Here is a 19,331-nt window from a genome sequence, read left to right on the forward strand (position 1 = left end):
CCCCCCCATGGAGCACCCCTCTTTTCCCCCTCCCCTCCATCAGGGCTGGGTTGGTGAGGCACTGGCAGGGAGGGGAGGCTGGCTGGCTGCCTGCTGAGGAATCAAAGTGAAAGTAACTCACTTCCTCGGCAGGCAGCCAGGATTGGAATGGTCGCACAGGGCTGGGCTAGGGCTAGTCAGATAGCATGTGCGAAAAATCAGGACAGAGGGTTGGGGTAGGGTGAGCAGATGTCCCACTTTTACAGGGCCAGTCCCAGTTTTTGGGTCTTTTTCTTATATAGGCTCCTATTTCCCCCCCACTCCTGTCCTGATTTTTCACACTTGCTGTCTGGTCACCCTAGACAGGGGTAATTGGTGCCTATATAAGACAAAGCCCCATATATCAGGACTGGCCCTATAAAATCAGGACATCTGGATCTGATCACCCTAGCTGGGGAGCGCATCTCTCCCCTGGGCTGGCAGTGATCCATCTCATCCAGGGGGAGCTGCACAGGGCAGGATAAGCTGCTGTGGCTCCATGGGTTAGCAAGACCAGTCAACACTTGACTGGTCTGGGCTATTCATGATGTCCCTGAGATCAGATGCTGTGCTAACTTCACCATGGTCCGTTGGGCTGGCGGTGGTACCCATCGGCGTGTGATCGGACCTGAGGGTTTGCTGCTGCTGTTGCCATTCTGCACCCCAAGAGGTGGATTTTGGGGTCCTGCAGTTTTCCACCTATCTCCTCCTCTACTGCAGCTGTTGGACCAGCAGGCTGGGGAGTGAGCCAAGCATGAAAGCAGTACTGTGTTGCCATTTAAAGTGCCATTTAACAACTTTGTTTGCCAAAAATGCTTGCTAACAATCCTGAATTCAATTTCAACAGTTTTTTTTTTAAAATCAATATCTTAGCAAAAACAGAAAATTATGTTGTTGACAGTTATTTGTGACAAGTTTGGTATGGGGAGGGGAGTGGACCAGTTTTCATGAGAGAAACAAAAAATGTTGACTGACTTTCCTATAGCCCTGTTACTGCTAAATAGAGCCCTCCAACAACTGTAATATGCTCATCTCCTTACTAATGTATAGAGCAGGGGTCGGCAACCTATGGCACACATGCTAAAGGTGGCACACAAGCTGATTTTTGATGGCATGCAGCGGCGAGCTGAGCGGCTCAGCCCGCCGCTGCTCTGGGGTTCCGGCTGCTGCCCCATTGGCACCCAGGGTCCCGGCCGCCGGCCCCACTCAGCACCCACTGCTGGCCTGGGGACCCCCAAGGAACCCCAGGCTGGCAGCGGCTGAGCAGGCCAGAGGCTGAGACCCCGGCTGAGCCACTCAACCCACTGTCAGCCTGGGATTGCATTCACTCAGCTGGCAGCGGGCTGACGGGACTAAATTCAACGAAATAAGAAAACAAGAGCAACTAATCACTAAGTGCAAGAGCCTAGAGCAATGGTCCCCAACCTTTTTCGTCTGGCGGGCACCAGATGAAGGCCTGTGGTGGCATACAAGCATCAGCCGAAATGATGCCAAATTTTGGTGGCATTTTGGCAGAGGCTCATCCTCCGGCCAGTACGTGGATGCACTGAGAGGCCCTTGTGGGAGCCGGGACACCTGCAGGCACCACGTTGGGGACCCCTGACCTAAAGAGCCTCCTGAAGCACGGTGATCGTTTTGATTTAAATGGATTTGAACTGTACGAAAAATTGAGTTGTTGCCACATGCAAAATCGATGATGGACATTGTACAGTTTATTCATACCAGTAAACTTGTTCACATATATCCTAATGTGTACATTGCCACTCATATTCTACTAACAATTCCTGTAACAATAGCATCAGGAGAATGGAGTTTTTCAAAACTAAAGCTCATTAAAAACTATCTCTGCTCTACAATGAGTCAGGAACACTTGACTGGTCTTGCTATTCTTGCAGTCGAACAAGACATCACTTTGTCTTTGTCATACGATGACATTATTACTGATTTTGCAGCCAAAAAAGCCAGAAAGATTCCTTTTAATTAAAAACTAATCCTTGTTTCAATACCTCTTCATAGAAATTTCCAATAAAATGTTGACAAATTAAAAAAAATGATATTATTTGCATCATTCTGGCAAATCAGAATTTTTTCTATAGTGCTACTTCTTTAGTGCTAGTCCATCAGCATTACAGTGTGCTTAATTAAGTTAAACTGGTTTTAATAACATGCATGTGGCAAGTTTTCCAGAACTGTAAGCTTATGTTTGCGTTGCTAAGAGCAAGACAGGCATGGGGGCAGCAGTTTAATAATCTCGCCTAGGGCACCATAAATCCTAAGGACGGCCCTGCCAAGACCCTAGGTAAAGGGACACTTGGCTTGTGCAGAAGGAGGGCAGGAAGCCCCCACAAGCTGAAGGGCAGGAGAGGGAAGTAGCCCAGGGGAAGGAACCGCTAGTTCAAGTGGTTTATTGCTATCCCTAGGTCCCCTGGGCTGAGACTCGGAGTAGAGGGCGGGCCCAGGTCCCTCCCTCTAGGATACTAGTGGTGCAGTTAATATCCCAGTTCAGGGGCAAGAAATGGTGCCCTGACATCACCATCCCTGCCCCCCCCCAAAAAAAAAAAGAAAAGAAAGAAAGAAAGCGCGAGGCCCATCATGGTAGTGCCAGCAATTTGCCACAATTGTCTTATTTTGTTTAGGAGAATCCATCCTCAACATACAGGGTTCTGAAGACTATCCACCTTCAAGATCACCATAATTTTCTATAGTTTCAGAGTTATACGCCAATGATAGTGTTTCAGTCACATTATGTATGTCACAGAGCCACAGTATATCTCCTGTAGCAAAAAGAAAAAAAAAATCTCCATCATCCGGAAACAACCATTGATAAGTTTGTGATAAGAACCAGCAGATTACAAAAAGAGGTAATAGATGAAAAAATTGCCTGGTTTGTTTATACAACAAACTCTCCTTTCCGTATGATTGAGAACCCACACTTCATTAATATGGTTCAGTCATTAAGACCAGGATACAATCCACCCAAGAGAGAAGATGGCGCAGTCAAATTGCTGGATAAAGTGTATGAAAGAGAAATTGGGCAGTGTGCAAAAGGTCTAGAGGGTAAAATTGTTAACCCTGAGTCTTGACGGGTGGAGCAATATCCACAAAGATCCTGTTGTATGGGCTTGTGTGATAATAGAAGAAAGGAATGTCTTCCTTACAAAAGTATCAGAGGGGTAGCCATGTTAGTCTGGATTCTGTTCCTTACAGAAACAACTGATACATCAGGAAATGCACACACAGCAGAATACTCACAAGAAGTAGCAGTAAAAGCTATAACAAACTGTGAAAAAAAATTCAAATATCTAGTACACAGCTTGGTCACAGACAATGCTGCAAATGTATCCAAGATGAGAATAAATTATTTAGAAGAGAGTGAAGAGAGTCCCAAGATAATAACATAGGTTGCAATGTTCATTTGATGCACCTCCTAGCCAAAGACTTCAGTGCTCCAGAAATAAAGGCTAATGTTGTTGAAATTGAAAAATACTTCCATAACAACCACTTTGCAGCAGCTGCTCTGAAAAAAGTGGGAGGAACCAAGCTAACTCTGCCACAAGACATGCGATGGAACTCAGTAGTGGACTGTTTTGAGCACTATATCAAGAACTGGCCTAATCCGATGACAGTTAGTGAACAAAATCGTGAAAAAAAAATAGATGGCACTGTCACAGCCAATGTTCTCAGCGCTGGGCTTAAGAGAAATGTTGAACACATGCTGAGTACCCTGAAAACTATTTGAACAAAATGCCGGGAAATAGTTGTTTTATTGCTGATGCTGTTGAAATTTGGAAGGAACAGAGTGAAATCTTAAAAAGAGAAATATGCAATGACAGTTAAATTACAAGCATTAAAAAAAAACAAATGGGACAAGCACTATCTCCAGCTCATTTTCTTGCAAATATTCTCAATACTCAGTACCAGGGTCAAACCTTAACTGCTGAAGAAGAGGAGTTGGCTATGACATGGACATCCAGCAATCATCCCTCCATAATGCCAATTATAATAAATTTCAGAGCTAAGGGTGAACCATTCAAGAAATATATATTTGCTGCTGATGTTTTAAAGAAAGTCACCTCAGTGAACTGGTGGATATCAGTTAAGCATTTGGGTTCAGAGACTGTTGAAGTGATAATCTCACTCTAAACAGCATTAGCTTCTTCTGCCGGTATAGAAAGAATATTTTCTTCCTTTGGACTAATTCATTCCAAATTGAGAAATTGTTTGGGACCTGAAAAAGCAGGAAAGCTTGTTTTTCTTTTCCAGATTATGAACAAACAGGAAAATGAAGGTGAAGAGGACTCAATTAGCTGCAGAAGCCAGTATTTTAAGTTTCTCACGTTGACCAAGCTGACACAGTTGATTTTCTTTTAATATTTCATTTAACTATGTTAGTTAAAAACAAACAAAAACAAACCTGATTTTAAAAAACTTGAATGTTCAACTAAATTCAAAAATTCATATGCCTGTTTTGTTAAAATACTATGTTTGTTGAAGAAAAAAAATCCAGAATACATAACATTGTTGTCTATCTCGTGATGTTCTCCTCCTAATACAACATAGCAAGAAAATCCTCCAAATATTAATGATTAACCTGTTGAACTGGAGATAGTTCACCTCTCAATGACTTCATAAATATCTGCTTCAATTACCTTTGGTAAATGAAATTACCGAACAATCATTCATTTTCTGATATAACTGTAAAACGAATCTGAAAAGTTTTCAAAATAAATCACTTTTAAAATGCATAGTGTGTACCTTCTAAAAATGAAACCTACATCTATCCCTGAGTTGTGAAGAATGTGTATTAAGTTATAACAACCAATAAGAATGCATTTTTATGTAGAAATCCATGATTAAATCGAGTCTTCCTGATTAGTGATTTAAATCAATTTGATTTAAATCAAATCCACCTTAGTGATTTGTTAGAATGGAAGAATGGAACCTTGGATTGCATTAAACGTTTATATGGATTCAGATTTTGTAGTACAAGGATTGTTGTATAGGCTTAGTCCAAAAGGAAGACTGGAAGCAAATTTATTACTAGTTAAAAAAGAATCCAGGGAAACTGAAGGTATGACATATTAGAAAAGGTCATCAAAAGCGAGAGGGGAATAAAAAATTTTGGAATGATAATGCTGATGCCTTGGCCAAGGCAGCAGCAATGGAGCCTTTTAGAGCTGTGATAGTTACTAGAGCGCAAGCTATAGTGCAGGAGATTAAGCCAGAGGATAAATGGGGAAACTGGAGTGTAAAGGGGGTACACAGTGAACAAAAAGACAGGAGAGGTAAAGTGAGTCCCTGAAAAAACCCAAAGGGAAGAAATCATTAATGTCTGCCACTCCATGGCACATCAAGGAATAAAAAACATTTTTTAAGGTAAAACAAATCAGAATTTGGCTTAGACAACGGGAGGATGTAGAGAGATTTCTTACAAATTGTATAAAATGCATGGAAAACAGCAATAGAACACCTAGTGCAGGGCCATTATTACATCAGAGAATTGCAGGGCCATGGAATATTGATAAGTTGCTGAAAACTTCTAGGGGAAATCAGTATCTGGTGGTGGTGGTAGATTCCTTTTCCGGACAGGTGAAGGCGATTCATACCTGGAACCATACTGCACAGTCTAAGAAACTATGGGAAGTTGTTTTTAGCAGGTCTGGAACTCCAGGAGTGATTGATTCAGATAACGGGCAGCATTTTGTGGGGGAAGTAGTTAAAGGTTTATTGAAGGCTTTAGGAACAAAACAGCAGTTACACATTCCTTACCATCCTTAATCATCAGGATTGGTACAGAGAATGAATCAAACAATTAGGTAGGCTCTGCGAAAGGTAGTACAAGAGGCAAGTAAAGGATGAGAAATTACCATTGGTGTTGGAGGCAATCTGAAGTAGTGACTGGTTAGGTATAGGGTACCAGCCATACCAAATTCTTTATGGAAGGCCTATAGACTGTGGAGCCCTCTACTATACCCAGGAGAAGGGGAAGTAGAAGAAGTGTCAGTTACCCAGTGGGTTAAAGTGTTACTGATGAAACTTAAGAAAATGGAATTCAGACTAACAGATGCAATTTGAACAAGAGTTCTTGTGGCACCTTAGAGACTAACAAATTCATTTCAGCATGAGATTTCATGAGCTACAGCTCACTTCTTCAGATGCACAGAATGGAACACCATTCTGCAATTTGGAAAGCAAAAGAATATGTGGACTAACAGGCCACTCAGGATACAAAATTGTGGAACGCTGGGGATAAGGTGATGTATCTGAGGCCGACATCAAAAGATCATATTTTGAAATCAAAATGGGTTGGACCGTTTTCAATTGTGAATAAAATTTCCCCCATTGTAGTGCAAATTAATAAGGAAGAAAAGGGGAAATGGGTACACATATCGCAATTAAAGTTATGGCCCAAAGATTAGATAACCTTTTGGTTTGTTTTACATGGTTTGTTTTACAGAGCTAAAAGGGGAATGTCCAACTGCACAGGAGGATATCCCAACCAGATCCTGGATTGGGAATGTGGACATGGTGCTAAAATTTTTGCAATTGGCTTCCTACTTATGCTTGCTTTACTTTGTATTATTTGTCTGGTTGATAGATTGTGCTGTGTGAATTACATATTAGGTAGAAGAATACCAGAGCTCAAGCAAAGACAGAAGAGTTTAGCAAAGGCTTAGCAAAGGCGCTTGGGGTAGTATAGTCAAAGGCACTGGACAATATTTTCAGAATAATGGCCAAGACCTCAACACAAGAAGAGTGCAAAAGTGGAACCAGACAAAAGAAAAGTTTGCAAAGAATGAAGATTGATTTTAAAGTAAAAGTTCTAACACTGTCAGAAATCCCAACGATTAGGGGAAAACAGCAAAGTTGATGGCACCCTGAAGGGTGGGGATATGGTTTCTGGTTTTTATGTTTTGTGAGTATTTGGGGAAGCTTAGGGGTACAAAGATACACAAATGGGAGCACCTCTAAAGTGCAGGTATGGATTAAAGAGGAAAAAATATGTTCAACCATCCATGGGACACAATGGGGAAAATGGGACCAAACAAAACCACGTGAGGGGAAACCTTTTGAGGTGAAATTTGAAATATGGTAGGGAAATGGTAAGATTTTGACAGGGGAATATTTAAAACCAAAGGATGTGGAGAAGCAAGGGAGGTATTTTTATATTATAAAAGGATAGGGCTGGTTGATATTTGAATTTAATTATAATGAAAATAACCCAAATATAAACATCCTGAATTGCACTTTCTGGAATTTAACGTAACTACCCTGGATGTGATTCACAAAAAAGAATGGAGTAATGTCCATGTGGGATGGAAGAAGTCAACACCTCTCAAAGTGTGGATGTATGACGTTATGGTAAACTCTTCCATAATGGTAAAATTAAGCTGTTTCAAGAGAATTGATAGGGGAATATACTTTTGGGGATATGGTCAGTATATTATGTTTCTTAATCAAACACCAATAAATAAAACCATATCAAGAATCGCAGCAGATGAACATCCATATAGAAGGGGGGAAGTAACTGAAGCCCCAACTACTGTGGAACAAACAAACAAACAATTTGGCTGGAGGGATTGCAATTAAACGTGAGCGCACAACATTCAGAGTGTATGCCATATGCCTTGCTTCTATTACTAGCATGGCAACAACAATGGGGAGATGGAGCTAAAAGTAGTAAGAGAAGTATAGGAGAATATCTTGTGGGTGGCATTGGTGCTGGGGACAGCGTTGAATTTGTTTGATATTGAGACATTATAGGGGAAAATGTCAACTTTGGGTGAGATTTTGGGAGCCATACAGATGCATATAATACAAAATTTTGGCATATTATCAGAGCATGGAATAAGGAATGCTTCAATTAAGTGCTTCAATTAAAACAAATACAAGCCTTGGAAATGTATCTAAATGCGAGAAATTAATAACAAAACTGCATTAGCAATACAATGTGAACAGATGCAAGCTTATGGGACACAGTATATAGAGAGGATAGTCAATCTACTGAGTAATGGGCAATGGTCCTTTGAATGGTTCAAAGACTCCCATATATGGAAACAACGAATTATAGGATGGAAGAAACACGTTGAGTTTAATCGGAATCAAACCACTCTAAGAGAGGATTGGAAGGGCAGGATGCTATTACATAATACAGGGGAGCAGGGGTGTCATAAACAGATAATTAAGGGTTAATGTCTCTTTTACCTGTAAAGGGTTAACAAACAGGGAACCAAACCATGACCAGGGGACCAATCAGGAGACAGATATTTTCAAATCTCAGTGGAGGGAGCCTTTGTTTGTGTTTTTGGGTTTTGCTTTGTTCTCTCTGGGTCCTGGAAGGGACTAGACGTGCAACCAGGTTTCTTGCCAATCTCCCTGCTACAGTCTTTTATAGTGAGTAATTTAGTAAGAAAGGGGGTTATAGTCTTTTGATTGTTTCTGTATTTGCAAATGTGTAGTTTGCTGGAAGTATTTTAAATTGTATTTTGCTGGGGGGGGAGGCTTCTTTTTAGTTTCTATAAGCTGACAGACACTGTAACTTTTTACCATCTAAATTGCAGAGATGAATTTTACCTTTTTCTTTCTTTTTATTAAAAGTTTTGCTTTTAAGATCTGTCTGATTTTTTTCCCCCTTGTTGAGGCTCAAGGGAATTGAGTCTGTACTTAACAGGGAAGGAGAAGGGAGGGGAAGGGTGGAATCCCTTTGTTTTAGATTCACGGAGCGTGAATCTGTCTCTCTCTCCAGGAGACCTAATTTCACTGGGTTGTGATTCAAGAAGTTTGAATCACAGTAATCTTCCAGGGTAACCCAGGGAGGGGAAGGCTGACAAAGGCAACGGTGAGGAAAGGGGTTTACTTTCCTTGTGTTAAGATCCAGGGAGTCTGGGTCTTGAGGGTCCCCAGGGAAGGTTTTGGGGGGACCAGAGTGTATCAGGCACTCGAATTCCTGATTGGTGACAGCTTATCAGATCTAAGCAGGTAATTAAGCTTAGGGGAATTCATGCTAGTACCCATATTTTGGACGCTAAGGTTCAGAATTGGCAATTATACTATAACAAGGGGAGAAAGAGCACCTACGGCCCGGGTGCTGCCCAAGATTATTAACAGAGAATTATGGCAAATAGAAATAAATGGAACACATCTGATCCAGGAAGAGGGGTGCTATAAATTGGTGGAACTGACAAAACGTTGTGGGGGGTGGGGACAAAATAAATGGGTGTGCCCACAGCTAACTTGGTCCTTAGAGGGATGTTATCTAAACCATTAAAGTGGACAATGTATAATACAGCATTTAGCCCCTAATGGCACAAGTGTGTTTGATTTAGGCAATTGTGTGGTAATCACTGAAAAATATGTATTTTGGAGAAATATGACAGAAAAAGGTCCGAGTCACGCAAATTTAATGTAATGGAGGTTATTACTGAAGGGACTTTTTATCGGGGACCCTTATTTTTAAAAAGGAAATTGTCTGGGAATCAAAAAATGTGGAGTGGTCCTTAGATCTAGGGGTACACCGGGAACGACGGGAGGAATCAGTTGATAAAAGTAAAAGAATAAAGTAATATGCAAAGAATGTCTAAATCTGCCCAGTATCAGAGGGGTAGCCGTGTTAGTCTGGATCTGTAAAAGCAGCAAAGAATCCTGTGGCACCTTATAGACTAACAGACGTTTTGGAGCATGAGCTTTCGTGGGTGAGTATTCTTTGCTGCTAAATCTGCCCAGTTAGGAGAGATAAGTATCTTGTTGCATAATGATCATATATTGGGAAAACAAGGGAGAGAATTTAAAGTTCACCATTGGTACGATGTCGTTAAAGGATGGTTTCCCAGTGCCATAGCCCTCCTGGCATTGCATCCTATGTTATATTGTTCGTGTGTGGGGTGTGTGTGTGTGTGGTGTGTGTGGTGTGTTGTGTGTGTGTGTGTGTGTGTAGGCTGCTAGGGACAGTATGCTGGGAGAGCAGCGGAGCCCTGATTAGGGGGCAGGGCTTACCTGATTAGGTGTCCTATATAAGGAGCCAGCCAGTCAGGCAGCAGCACAGACAGCTGCAGCAGCACAGGAGCCAGCAAACAGAGCTGTAAATAGGGGAGTTTCAGAGGGAGTTTCCAGAGGAAGGTTGCAGGGGAGACTAAGACAGAGGAACCGACAAACAAGTCAAGGGATAGGGTGGTGGTCTGGTGCCTGCTGGGGGCTTGTGTTGTGTTGACTACCAGGCGTCAGGTGGGAAGGCCATGACTGATACAGAGACAGCAGTGAAAGACACAATGAGGATGACTGGATGTGGAAGCTCCGGCACGTACAAGATCCTGGAGGGGGTGCCTGAAAAGAGCTTTGTCTGCATGAAGAGCTGATGGAAGAGAAGATCCGAGGACTGGAGATGCGGGGTGCAAACTCTGGTTGAGTTCAGAAGGGGATTTGAGCAGATGATGGAGCGCAGACACGAGGGTGCTGAAGGGATAAGCTCAGATGTGCAGATGGAAGCAGGACCAAAGAATTTGAGGAGAGACTGCTGGGTGAGGAAAGTGGATGGTGGAAGCATGTGGACTAAGAGAACAGACAGAGGAAAGACGGGCCAGTGAAGGAGAAATTGAACTCAGGAACAGGTTTGCAGAGTGGAAACATGAAGCAAGGGGCAGAGCAGGTGGTCGCTGAAGGAGAGAGGGCAAGAAAAAGAGAAGAGCTGATAGTCCTGCAAGAGGAGGGGAGGAGTCAATAGAGGCAACACCAAATATGAGCCCCAGGAGGATTGCGAGGGGGAGTAGGAATCGAGAGGACTTGCAGCCGGTGGTGCGGGGAGATAGACGGAAGAAGCACACTGTCACCAGGAAAAGGCAGGTCTACGTGATTGGAGACTCCTTACTGAGAAGAATAGACAGGCCTGTGACTAGAGCCGATCGGGAGAACAGAAGGGTGTGCTGTATGCCGGTGCTAAGATACAGGATGTGGACCTGAGGCTGAAAAGGATACTAGCAGGAGCGGGGAAGAATCCGTTGATTGTCCTTCATGTGAGAACGAATGATACAGCTAGTTACTCTCTGGAATGTATCAAAGGAGACTATGCCAGATTGGAGAAGACGCTTAAGGAAATCGAGGCTCAGGTGATCTTCAGTGGGATTCTGCCGGTTCCTAGAGAAGGGCGACAAAGGTGTGACAAGATTATGGTGATCAAACATATGGCTCAGGCAGTGGTGCTATAAGGAGGGCTTGGGATGTATGGCCATTGGGAAGCATTTACGGACAGAAGACTGTTCTCTCGGGATGGACTTCACCTGAGCAAGGAGGGAAATAGACTTCTAGGATGGAGGCTCGCCGACCTGATTAAGAAAGCTTTAAACTAGAAATTTGGGGAGATGGTTGGGAGATGTTCGGGAGATCTCCAAGCAGAATTTAACCTTGAGAGGGAAGTAAACAAAGTAAGAGGGGATACAGCCGTGTGACAGAAGAATTGGCATAAGGAGGAAGGATAGTGCAGATAACGACTAACAGTGATGTTGTTGGTAGAATGTCTGTGCCTAACAGGGTACAGAATGTGAGTGAAGCCAAAACGGCAAAAATTAAGATGTCTGTACACTAATGCGAGGAGCCTAGGGAACAAAATGGAGGAACTAGAGCTACTGGTGCAGGAAGTGAAACCGGATATTATAGGGATAACAGAAATGTGGTGGAGTACAGGTATTGAAGGCTATGTGCTGTTAGGAAAGATAGAATAAAGGCAAAAGTGGTGGAGTAGCGTTGTACATCAATGAGGAGGTTAACTGTAAAGAATAAGAAGTGATGGAATGGACAAAACAGAGTCTGTTTGGGCAAAAATCACACTGGGAAAAAAAGTTACTAGAGCCTCCCCTGAGATAGTGCTTGGGGTGTGCTACAGACCCGCCGGGATCTGATGTGGATATGGATAGAGATCTCTTTAATGTTTTAAGGCAGTAAACACTAATGGGAAATGTGTGATCATGGGAGACTTTAACTTCCCAGATATAGACTGGAGTACAAGTGCTACCAAGAATAGCAGGGCTCAAATTTTTCTGGATGTGATAGCTGATGGATTCCTTCACTAAGTAGTTGAAGAACCAACAAGAGGGATGCCATTTTAGATTGGTTTTGGTGAGTAGTGAGGACCTCATAGAAGAAATGGTGTAGGGGACAACCTTGGTTCGAGTGATCATGAGCTAATTCAGTTCAAACTAGATGGAAGGATAAACAAAATAGATCTGGGACTAGGGTTTTTATTTCAAAAGGGCTAACTTTAAAGAATTAAGGAAATTAGTTAGGGAAGTGGATTGGACCTGAAGAACTTGTGGATCAAAATGCAGAAGAGGCCAGGAATTACTTTAGAGGTCGCAGCTGCAGAAACTATCGGAAGCCTGCATCCCAAGATAGGGGAAAAAAAAACATAGGCAGGAGTTGTAGACCAACTGGATGAGCAAGCATCTCAGAGAGGTGATTAAGAAAAAGCAGAAGAGCCTACAAGGAGTGGAAGAAGAATGGGATTAGCAAGGAAAGCTATCTTAGTGAGGTCAGAACATGTAGGGATTAAAGTGAGAAAGGCTATAAGCCAAGTAGAGTTGAACCTTGCAAAGGGAATTAAAACCAATAGTAAAAGGTTCTATAGCCATATAAATAAGAAGAAAACAAAGAAAGAAGAAGTGGGACCGCTACACACTGAAGATGGAAAGGAGGTTAAGGATAACCTAGGCATGGCCCAAATCTAAATAAGTACTTTGCCTCAGTCTTTAATAAGGCTAATGGGAGCTTAGGGGTAATGGAAGGATGACAAACGGGAATGAGGATATGAAGGTGGATATTACCACATCTGAGGGTAGAAGCCATACTTGAACAGCTTAATGGGACAAAATCGGAGGGCCCGGACAATCTTCATCCGAGAGTATTAAAGGAATTGGCACATGAAATTGCAAGCCCGTTAGCGAGAATTTTAATGAATCGGTAAACTCAGGGGTTGTAACCGTACGACTGGAGAATTGCTAACGTAGTTCCTATCTTTAAGAAGGGAGAAAGAGTGATCCAAGTAACTATAGGCCCTGTAGTTTGACATCTATAGTATGTAAGGTCCTTGGAACAAACAATTTTGAAGGAGAAGTAGTTAAGGACATGAGGTCAATGGTAATTGGACAAATTACAACATGGTTTTACTAAAGGTAGATCATGCCAAACCAACCTGATCTCCTTCTTTGAGAAGGTGACAGACTATTTCGACAAAGGAAATGCATAGACCTAATTTACCTCGATTTCAGTAAGGGCATTTGACACGGTGTCCACATTGGGATTATTAGTTAAAATTGGAAAAGATGGGGATCAATATGAGAACTGAAAGGTGGATAGGAACTGGTTAAGGTGAGACTACAATGGGTCGTATGAAGGGTGAACTGTCAGGCTGGAAGGACAATCTTATTTAACCCTTTATTACTGACCTGGCACAAAAAGCGGGAATGTGCTAATAAAGTTCGCGGATGACACAAAGCTGGGGGGTATTGCTAACACGAGAAGAACCGGGATATCATACAGGAAGATCTGGACGACCTTGTAAACTGAGTAATAGTAATAGATGAAATTTAATAGTGAAAAGTACAAGGTCATGCATTTAGGGATTAATAATAAGAACTTTAGATATAGATTGGGGACGCATCAGTTGGAAGCAACTGAGGAGGAGAAGGACCTTGGGTATTGGTAGATCACCAGGATGACTATGAGCCGCCAATGTGATATGGCCGTTAAAAAAGCTAATGCGGTTTTAGGATGCATCAGGCGAGGTATTTCCAGCAAAGATAAGGAGGTGTTAGTACTGTTATATAAGGCGCTGGTGAGACCCCACCTGGAATACTGTGTGCAGTTCTGGTCTCCCATGTTTAAGGCTGAATTCAAACTGGAACAGGTTCAGAGATGGGCTACTAGGATGATCCGAGGAATGGAAAACCTGTCATATGAAAGGAGACTCAAAGAGCTTGGCTTGTTTAGTCTAGCCAAAAGAAGGCTGAGGGGGGATATGCTTGCTCTTTATAAATATATCAGAGGGATTAATATTAGGAAGGGAGAAGAATTATTTAAGCTTAGTACCAATGTAGATACAAGAACAAATGGGTATAAACCTGGACACTAGGAAGTTTAGACTTGAAATTAGATGAAGGTTTCTAACCATTAGAGGAGTGAAGTTCTGGAACAGCCTTCCAAGGGGAGTAGTGGGGGCAAAAGACATATCTGGCTTTAAGATTAAGCTTGATAAGTTTATGGAAGGGATGGTATGATGGGAGAGCCTAATTTTGGCAATTGATCTTTGATTATCACCAGATAAGTATGCCCAGTGGTTGGTGATGGGATGTTGGCTGGGATGGGATCTGAGTTACTGCAGAGAATTCTTTTCTGAGTACTGGCTGGTGAGTCTTGCCCACATACTCAGAGTTTACTGATGGCCATATTTGGGGTCGGGAGGGAATTTTCCTCCAGGGCAGATTGGCAGAGGCCCTGGAGGTTTTTCGACTTCCCCTGCAGGCGTGGGGCATGGGTCACTTGCTGGTGGATTCTCTGCAGCTTGAGGTCTTCAAACTACAATTTGAAGACTTCAATAACTCAGGCATAGGTTAAGGGTTTGTTATAGAACTGGATTGGTGGGGTTCTGTGGCCTGCTTTGTGCAGGGGTCAGACTAGATGATCACATTGGTCCCTTCTGACCCTAGAATATAAGAATCTATCTATGAAACCTTTGTCATGCTGTGTTTGTATTGTCAAATAAGAAAACGACAAGGAGTTTTGAATCAGGAATATATAAAGCTGAGCTGCTTGCAAAATCATAAAAGTGATACAATAATCATGTAGAAGCCCTCTACACCAACATTCCACATAAAGATGGACTACAAGCCATCAGGAACAGTAGCCCCGATAATGTCACAGCAAACCTGGTGGCTGAACTTTGTAACTTTGTTCTCACCCATAACTATTTCACATCTGGGGACAATGTGTACCTTCAAATCAGCAGCACTGCTATGGGTACCCACATGGCCCCATAGTATGCCAACATTTTTATGGCTGACTTAGAACAACGCTTCCTCAGCTCTCGCCCCTAACACCCCTACTCTACTTGCGCTACATTGATGACATCTTCATCATCTGGACCCATGGAAAAGAAGCCCTTGAGGAATTCCATCATGATTTCAACAATTTCCATCCCACCATCACCTCAGCCTGGACAAGTCCACACAAGAGATCCACTTCCTGGACACTACAGTACTAATAAACAATGGCCACATAAACACCACCCTATACTGGAAACCTATTGACCGCTATACTTACCTACATGCCTCCAGCTTTCATCCAGACCACATCACTCGATTCATTGTCTACAGCCAAGCTCTACGATACAACTGCATTTACTCCAACCCCTCAGACAGAGAAAAACACCTACAAAATCTCTATCAAGCATTCTTACAACTACAATATCCACCCGCTGAAGTGAAGAAACAGATTGACAGAGCCAGAAGAGTACCCAGAAGTCACCTACTACAGGACAGGCCCAACAAAGAAAGTAACAGAACACCACTAGCCGTTACTTACAGCCCCCACCAAAAGCCTCTCCAGCGCATCATCAAGGATCTACAACCTATCCTGAAGGATGATCCATCACTCTCACAGATCCTGGGAGACAGGCCAGTCCTTGCTTACAGACAGCCCCCAAACCTGAAGCAAATACTCACCAGCAACCACATACCACACAATAAAAACACTAACCCAGGAACCTATCCTTGCAACAAAGCCCGTTGCCAACTCTGTCCACATATCTATTCAAGGAACACCATCACAGGACCTAATCACATCAGCCACACTATCAGAGGCTCGTTTACCTGCACATCTACCAATGTAATATATGCCATCATGTGCCAGCAATGCCCCTCTGCCATGTACATTGGCCAAATCAGACAGTCTCTAAGTAAAAGAATAAATGGACACAAATCGGACGTCAAGAATTATAACATTAAAAAAACAGCTGGAGAACACTTCAACCTCCCTGGCCACTCGATTACAGACCTAAAAGTTGCAATATTACAACAAAAAAACTTCAAAAACAGATTCCACGAGAGACTGCTGAATTGGAATTAATTTGCAAATTGGACACCATTAAATTAGGTTTGAATAAAGACTGGGAGCGGATGGGCCATTACACAAAGTAAAGCTATTTCCCCATGCTTATTTCCCTCTACCCAGTTCCTTCTATCTCCTTGTCAAGTGCTGGAAATAGGCCATTTTCATTACCACTACAGTTATTTTTCTCTCCTGCTGACAATCACCTTAACTGATCACTCTCCTTATAATGTGTATGGTAACATTCACTGTTTTATGTTCCATGTGTGTGTGTATCTTCCTTCTGTATTTTCCACCACTTGCATCCAATGAAGTGGGCTGTACTCCACGAAAGCTTATGCTACAATAAATTTGTTAGTCTCTAAGATGCCACAAGTACTCTTGTTTTTTTTTGCGGATACAGACTTACACGGCAACTACTCTGAAACAATAATCAATGTTATTAATCATGTATCAAAAGGGGACTGTTGGGATATATAGTAGTATATGTTGTAATATGCTATAGGCCATTGAGGCCTAGTATTAATGCTATGTGCTTGACATGAGTACGTGAGGTACGTGTTGGCAACTGAAGTGAGGATTTCAGGTTATAAGTGGTAAAGGACTGGTTGGTGTTAAAGAGTTTGTCATGTCCATAAGAGGAAATGGAATGTCTTGGATTATGGTGGCCTGCCCGGAACAGTTTTCCTGGAGATATGGGTGAAAGGCCTAGGAAACAAAGACAAAGAGCTGATGACGAGACAGACTTGTCTATAAACAGTTGCCTGACATTTCTGAAATTGGAGTCAGACATCAGCCAGAGCCCTGATAAAGAAGGTGTACGCAGTGCCAGCTCGCCACACCTTGTGATCGGACTGAATTTCGACTGGACATCAGGATTTCATTCTGATCTCCAGACTTTGATGCAGTATGAAAGCGGCATGAATGTGGAGCGAGTGCAGTTTATATTGTAATCATAAAAAGTATTTAGAGTATTATATACCAACACTGTGTCCGGGTATCTGGCCTACTCCCCTATCCCATAGAAAGACCTCTATTGTGAGCCTAACTAATGATTATAAAGAAACATGCAGCTGGAATAAGTATCATATACCCCTTGCTATGCAAGGGATAGTAGTCCTCCTAACCCCTCCTTTCCAAAGAACAATATTGACAGCAATGAGGCTTATATGAGGCAACAACATTTAGAAATGGAAATTCTTCTGTTAGTGAAGTGAGAATCCAGAGGAGTTCACTGGCAGATCACTGAAATTATGGAGACAATTTTCAAAAGCACTTATGTGACTTAGGAGCCCAACTTCCCTTGGATTTGGGTTCCTAACTCACATAAGCACTTTTGAACATTTTAATAAAATCTTAGGATTTAAGATTTTTTTTATTACCTGGGAAAGTTTTATGGATACTAATAGTCTCAATTAGACATCTCCTTAACAGCTACAAAAGTACATCTACCTTGTTCTTTTCAGCTAGGAATTTACATGTACCCATAATTAAAGTCATAAACGTAAATAAGAGCGATCGGGGTGTTTCAAAGAGTCCCACACCCTACATGTCCTCAGCATTACATCACTCAACTATTTCAAACACTGTCAAATCTGCCTCCGGGAATCTCATGCTTACAATTTTACACAGCCCGCATCAGACACCTTGGTTGAAACACTTTACAAGTAGACATTAACTTGCAAATGATTATTCTCACTTATCTCCCACCTCGTCAGAAAAAAATATCTGCTTCCAATTCTGTCAGGCATTCACAGCCAAAAACTATCACCTGTATCACTCAGAATCAGAAATATTCAGCATTCAAATACTTGTTCTGCCACTGGTCACCACCTCATGAAGATTCCACTATGGTACAACCCTTCACACCTATGACATTTCTTTTGCAGTGGAACTAACCTGGGTCAGGAAATCCATGGCCTTGGGTGGAGGGGGCAAGTGGGGGGGGGAAGGAAATCTAGATTGAAAACGGTACCTCCAAGAAGATCTAAGCCAGTGGCCCCCAAAAAATTTTTACTGGTGACCCCTTTCACATAGCAAGTCCTCTGAGTGTGACCCCCCCCTAATAAATTAAATACACTTTTTATATATTTAACACCATTATAAATGCTGGAGGCAAAGCGGGGTTTGGGGTGGAGGCTAACAGCTTGCGACCCTCTGAAGGGTCCCGACCCCAGTTTGAGAATCCGGTAAGCTTTTCCCTTATATATGCTTCCCATTCTTCCTCTCCTGTCCTCAGATCACTACAACCATCCACTGATTAGCCGGCAGTGTCACCATTAAAGGATAAGGATGCTAACCTGTCATGAACGTGGAAGATGAGGATCAATCTCAAAGCTCAGAGCATGCAAGACTGCCTGAAATTTAAACTATTTGGCAGCACATGATGTTTCCTGAGAAAACAACCCTGACTGTTTCCCAGTCCTAAAAACACCAAAGGTGATCTGGTGTTAGAGCAATCTTACTTGCTACCTTCGAGTAAAAAATTTCAGGCTGAAAATCTGAGAAATAAAAGAAGCAATTACCTCAGTGAGATGGGGGTTGGGATTGAATCCACACTGGTTGCAGACCTTGTTGTGACACTGTGTACAAGTGTTGAAGTTTGGCTGATTAGGGAGAGGAGGTGAGTTCTGTTGTCTTGCATATAGGACAAGTGTGCTGCTTGGAAGGGGTGCGATTTGTGGTACAGAGTAAGGCGAGGTAGGGGTGCTGCCTCGATCTGGTGATACAGAGGGAGATGTCCTGATCTCTGAATTCTGGTGTCCACCTGGAGTGTCCTCCTAGGTCCATCTGTTTGTTGGCTGGCGTGACCATGGCTCAGCATCTCTCTTGTGCTTTCATGGGTCTGGGCAGGACTGTTTAAGGGATGGGGGAAGCTGATCTCTCTCCAACTGGGAGATCTCGATTGAGCTGGTCTTCTTGGTGTGCTGAAATATCATTAAAAAACAACATGTATGTAAACCAAGTTTTAGAGGATTCAGTGATTACATCCAAATCTTGAAATGCAATACATAACAAAAATGCAAACTTTCATATATCAAGGCCACTGGAGATATAATGAAGCAATCTTAGAGGGTGCTGAATTCCTTCAACTCTGGCAATTTCAGACACTCAGTACCTTGCAGGATGAGAACAAACTAAATTTCACATACTTTAAACCTTCTCTGTATACTTGGGTTACACACGTATAATTGGGTTACATTGTGTGTTCCAGAAGAATCTTG

The 19,331-nt window shown here is 42.4% G+C and overlaps 1 protein-coding gene across 1 annotated transcript in view; it reads right to left on the reverse strand.

Moving 5' to 3' along the window:
• BSN (bassoon presynaptic cytomatrix protein) overlaps positions 1–19,023 on the reverse strand; it is a 446,730-nt gene extending 427,707 nt beyond the window's left edge. The window contains 2 exon segments of the mRNA XM_030569366.1: positions 18,633–18,847; positions 18,850–19,023. Of these exon segments, the coding sequence (XP_030425226.1) occupies positions 18,633–18,847; positions 18,850–18,931 (297 nt within the window). The 5' untranslated portion in view covers positions 18,932–19,023.
• Between the last annotated feature and the right edge of the window lie 308 nt (positions 19,024–19,331).

This window comes from Gopherus evgoodei, chromosome 7, assembly GCF_007399415.2.
Source record: "Gopherus evgoodei ecotype Sinaloan lineage chromosome 7, rGopEvg1_v1.p, whole genome shotgun sequence".
Classification (NCBI taxonomy): Eukaryota; Metazoa; Chordata; order Testudines; family Testudinidae; genus Gopherus; species Gopherus evgoodei.